General features: G+C 50.1%; 1 protein-coding gene across 1 annotated transcript; it reads right to left on the bottom strand.

Annotated features, from left to right (window-relative positions):
* Nucleotides 1–1,702: 1,702 nt before the first annotated feature.
* EI90DRAFT_3078631 (uncharacterized protein) lies at nucleotides 1,703–5,044 on the bottom strand. The gene is made up of 4 exons (XM_039061787.1): nucleotides 4,508–5,044; nucleotides 3,642–4,442; nucleotides 3,271–3,590; nucleotides 1,703–3,214 (listed from the first exon to the last, which is right to left on the bottom strand). The coding sequence occupies exons 1-4, from the start codon at nucleotides 5,003–5,005 to the stop codon at nucleotides 1,927–1,929; spliced, it is 2,907 nt and encodes a 968-aa protein (XP_038910719.1). The 5' UTR covers nucleotides 5,006–5,044; the 3' UTR covers nucleotides 1,703–1,926.
* Between the last annotated feature and the right edge of the window lie 278 nt (nucleotides 5,045–5,322).

Here is a 5,322-nt window from a genome sequence, read left to right as displayed (position 1 = left end):
GATCCAGAGGAAAACGGACGCAGTGAGGCGGACAAAAGGCGGCACACGTTAAATAGCCAGACACAGAAGCGAAGGGTCCATACCATTGGAGGAACAGCCCTAAGGACACCAAACACCGAGAGAACAGCAAGAACCCAAAGCAATCCAGCACGTCGAGGCGAGCCGTAGGTAGCGGATGGGAATATGCTTGAAGTGTTTTTTTGGAGCGACAGGGGTGAATAGCATGTCCGACAATGCAAAGGGGTAGTTAGAAAGGATGCACACAGAGACCCGCGCACACGTGTGGGAGTTGAAAGTTTCCGAAACGAACTTCAGTGCAGGGTGACCCAAAAAAACACCTTCGATAATGACAAGCTTGTATGCATCCGAGTAGCCAGAGCCAGGGGCACACCTGCCGTCGGGGACCTCATGTTGGAGGAATAGTTCCACCAGGATGATGAACCACTCCTGCTTGGAGACATCTCTTCTTCCGCGTACAAACTGAAGCTTATAATGACGAGATTCTCGGTTATATCCGGCCTTCGGCTTCTCGAAGCTCTCGCTTCCATCGTTACTCTGCCAGTGTGCCAGTGTGCCAGTTTATCCCTTGGAACTCCGTCATCTCGTGTCTCAAGAAGCGCAGTGAGGCTCGGGTACAACCCATTCTCTCTGAAAACTCATGCACACTCACAAGCTTCCTTCGAGTCCACTCGCGCGTTCAGTCGCTTCGAAATTGACCAGTTCGAATAAATGCTCAATGCTCAACAATGCGTTCGAAGAATCGCGATCATAACAACCAGATAGATCACCGGAATGCCCTTCGGCTTGTTTCGAACGTCGGAGCTTTCCCTCACCATCGATTTCTCGTCCACATGACTCATTCGGGACGGGCTTTAAAGTTTTGACTGGAAATCTCAGGGATTCCTGTGCTCAAACTTTGGGACCAGGTCGTTCATCGTCAGCCGACATTCCGCCATCCTCTGCCCCCTTGTTCTTCTGCGATCTCGTTTGTCCCTGCCCCATTTCCAGTTGCTCCGAGTGTCCGTGATCGCAGAACTCATAGAGGGCGTTCCATTTGACTTTATAAAAGCACGTGTAGTACGGCAGCCAGGAGAGGACAGGGTCGAGGGGTTCCAACCTCACCACCTTATTCCGAAGGCCACTCTAAGCGCCCTAAGTATCCGTTGGACTTCCAACGAATCCGACCCCTGGTACCATTTCCATGTTCGCAATGGCCGATCCGGTAAGCCAATTTAGATTCACATTTCACAATCACTGGGAGCCATAACATCCGGATGTGTAGCGCCCGAATGAACCTACGAAGAGGAAGCGACAAACTCTCCACGGAAACGTTCAGAACGTTTTCTTTGGTATCTATCTGCCCGGGCATCAGATCCTCTCCAGCATTATACCCCAGCCCACCGCCCTACCTTCAATCGCCGAACATCGATCCTTCAATCTGACAGATCAAGGAGGTAAGTTTTTTCACTGCCTCCCTGATAATCGGTTCTCCTCCGGTGAAGTTCTAGAAAATCACGATACGGATCCCTCCCTGTCTCAAAAGTTTAAAGGAATAGGACATGTGGTACATATTACCGGAAGCGCTGTACAAAGAAGTGCGGGAATGTGAGGATGATTGTTGCAAGTTGATTTATAAGTTAAATAGCCAACTTGCGCCCGTGATTTTCTGTCAGAAATAAATCGACATCCCATTATCATGCACAGACGTTCACCTCTCCCTCAGTTCGACTACCGCGAGCTGAGGTGAGATTCTTATTCTTGATCATGTTTGATTGTTGATTGAACTATGTAATGAATAGTGCTGACGAGTCAGTAGTTCAAAGGAGATGGCTTCTAAAAACCAGAAGGGATCTAGTGTCTTGGGGATGTAGTGGAGCTAATGATGACAAGAATGGGAATGGGAAAAAGCAAAACACAATGTGACCCTCATCTATGTGTCCGGATCCAGTCGTTGTCAGAAATTGTATAACGAGGGTTGAGCATAATTATTACGAAGAGACCGGCCTGCATTTTCCTGTGGCCATGCGATATTTCCCTCCTTAGTTCCTTCGGGAAAATGCATTCCTGGTCAGAAATGCGAGTCCTCTGCATCCATGGACGATCACCTCCAATAACTGGGAACCAGCGGAACTTCTTCATGGTGTCAATCAGGGCCTCCTCGAGTAATTCTGCTTGCCCGTTGGATAGCCGGTGGTCCTTCATGATGAGCTCCCAGGCCTCAACACACGCCACATGCTTCCACCTGCCATCCTTCTCGATTAGTGACTCCCCATGAACGATGTCTCTCCTGCCCCGCATCATCGAGCGCATGTTCTCGATCCATTCACTGGCCGTTGGATTTTGGCGTACGATAACTCGCTGGAAGATAGTCCAAACCTCAGCGGTTCGGAACATCTGGAGCGCATCCTCTGGGCTATGGTGGCAATCCAGGGCGCTTTTTCGTAAATGAGATTCTTTCGATCTAGGCACGGGGATCCCAAAAAGCAGATTAATGGGAATAGACCGAAAGATACTAAGGACCTTTTTGCAGATCTCCCGTGGGATGACGGAGACATGGCCCAACTCAGGCCGTCCAGGTTGGGTGAGCGCTATCAGATTGGCGTCGAGTAGCCTCTCTCCTCTATCCTCGGTCTCGCGAGATGATAGGTTGATACGCTTGGCTGGTCGTTGGTGGCGTACAAGCGGGGTAGGGTGCTGGAGTCGCCGTTTGCGGATGTTGCTTAATGGAGCGAGTTTGACCTGTAGGTCATCCTTGGACATCGAGAACATTGTGGGAAAAACCTTCAAGTCCAGCTGGCGCCATATGGTCTCCTTGAACATGGGTGTCAGAGTGTCCATGAATGGGCGGATGAAGAAGGCGCCGTATGGTACCACAGCAATGCGCTGTTGGATGTCCACCTCAGCGCCCACAGTGCTGGCATGTGGAGCCAGGATTGGCTGAAGGGATGGAGGGTCTTCCACAATGGGCTGAGCTGGATACCAGATTGTGTCCAGCCGGGGGCTCTCCAGACCGTAAAACACGTCGTGAACAAGCGCATAATCGCCAATGCTCTTAGAAATCCATGGTATCATCGGTGAACTGTTCAGCGTATCCATTATGAACTTGAGAGTGGCAAATAGTCCTAGTTGATGGTCCCCTTCCACCGGCAGGCCCGAACGACGCATTCGAGTCCAGATATGGTTACAGGATATCAACCTCTGTTGTCTCCAGCCCCTGACAGAATCCAAGTCAGGGCGATGTGTAAGGGTATGGAAAAGGAGAAGGCATACCAGTAATCTCGAGGCTGAATGCAAGTAATGCACTGCGCCATGGTGGCGGGATTCAGCATTCGAAGCGCCTGATGGGCTTCAGAGATAGGTACTCGGGCTTCAATGCGAGCAGAATTGCAATAGCCTTCATCATGGCATGCAGAATTGTATATGTTGTACATTTCCGAGTACCATGAGCTGGGATCCTTTTGAGTTAGCGGTGCCAGAAGTGCACCAGTCGGGACTAGGATAGTCTTTTCGGCCGAGCCAGGCCTCGCAAATAGCGACTTCTCATTCGTGTATGCCTGGATGTAGAGAGCGCTAGTTGCATCTCCCTGTGGCTAGGGAATGAAATCAGAATTTAATCAGAATATCAGAAACTGTGCCCTTGCCTTGTAACGGAAACCAGATATTCCAGTCAACGCCGATATACAATCTCGAATGTACCGGCGCTTCGTTGGATTCATGTGGCTGTCCAATGCAGCCATCAATTCCGGGTCATCTGTATCTAGACCCAACTCTCCCACTATATGTTCCACAAGGAGTCTATGTTTATCTGTCCGCCAAGCAGTCATCATGTCACCAGAATCAGCCCTGACCTCGATGGCAACATCAATCCAAGTTTCCGTGTCATCATACGCATTTTGGTAGAGTCCTAGCATGTCCAACTGGGAGCAGAAGTTCTGGAGAGCAATGGAGGAGTGATGTTCAATCCATTCCTCCAAAGTGCCTTGGCCATCTTGGTCATCATCATCGCGAAGTCCCTGGTGCACATCCCTAGGCATATGGCGACTGAGGCTCTTGTGGCCTCGGACATCGACAAGGAAAAAAGCATCCTCCCCATAGCTGAGATTGGAGGCAGCTAACATCACAGAGACTCCGAAGTCCGTCACGCAGTGACCAGGCAATTGGATTGTTGATTGAAATATCGCACGACGACCACTAATGGAACGAAACCTTTCCCCATCCAGGGTAGGTGGCCAGAGCCCGGCATCGATGTGAGAGTTGGCCTTCACTGCCGCAGGCTTGATAACGGATGCATACACTTCATCAACTTGAGCATTTGTCAGAGAGACAACTGAGGGCTTAATCCAGAGCCGAGGGAAGAAGAGGTAGATGGTGACGCGAGTACCAATCTTCGCAATAGGAATGTTGGGGATGGTGTATAGAGGCACTGACTTTGTGGTATGGTTCTGTGAAGTATTGGTTGTCACCTTCCTAACCATATTTACAAATTCTCGGACTGCTTAAAACTCACCCGGCGATATCCCGTTGCGATTCGGGTCTTGATAAAGATGTCGGAGGCTAACGACATGCTTACTGGCGGAACTCGAAAAATCTCAATATGAGACTGGACATATTCAAGATGTTTACTACGGGCGATCAACGAGTCAAAATCGCGCACAAGAGAAACCTGTTCATCGGGGTTATAGGGGGGGATCACAATAGAGGCCTGTGTGTTGGTATCTGGGTGAACCCCAGTGAGCGCCCAATGCGCCAAGCGCATCATTCCATCATTGACACCTGTAAATAAATCAGGGGGGGAATCGGAGTCCCTCTCCTGCATCAATGTTGCACCTTCAGCAACAAAATCAGACAAGATATACGGAGTGACTGAATTGGGGGGAGGGTCTGCGGGATCATCATATAAGACTCGGATGGTGGTATCGTCCAGGTCAGATGGCTCATGATCAGAAGTCTCATGACCTCTGTCGGTGTCGGAAGGTAGATACTCCGATTCACTATTGTCGGACATGGTGGCGCCTTCCTTGAATTTGAACGTGGCTTGTGGGCACTGCACAGTTTTCGAAACTCCCCTGGTCACATGATAGCTCTGTCCTGTCGTCGGCCGTCCCTCACATCATAGCAAATGTATGCTAGAGTGTAACTGTTCTTTGGGGAAGTATGGTCTTTTATTTACAAACCCGCTTATCTAGCAATAAGGCACCTGAAATCCTCCTCACTACGCGAGTCCGCGGCTTTGTCTCCACCGCTAGCGTAACACATCATTTGGTCAGCGAGACGTTCCTCCTCCTAACGACCCCTTCGGAGGCCCTCATCACATCGTTGATC

This window comes from Cantharellus anzutake (genome assembly GCF_015039405.1).
Source record: "Cantharellus anzutake strain C23 chromosome Unknown EI90scaffold_76, whole genome shotgun sequence".
Lineage (NCBI taxonomy): Eukaryota > Fungi > Basidiomycota > Agaricomycetes > Cantharellales > Hydnaceae > Cantharellus > Cantharellus anzutake.
Note: the sequence above shows the minus strand (reverse complement) of the source record. Positions and strands in the feature narration are given on the sequence as shown.

Excerpts from the sequence above, each read along its gene's own strand:
- EI90DRAFT_3078631 (XM_039061787.1), bottom strand. The coding sequence starts at position 5,005 with ATGTCCGACAATAGTGAATCGGAGTATCTACCTTCCGACACCGACAGA. Across the intron at positions 4,443-4,507 it reads TCGCAACGGGATATCGCCGG|AACCATACCACAAAGTCAGT; the intron begins GTGAGTTTTAAG and ends AATACTTCACAG. Across the intron at positions 3,591-3,641 it reads TATCTGGTTTCCGTTACAAG|CCACAGGGAGATGCAACTAG; the intron begins GCAAGGGCACAG and ends TTCATTCCCTAG.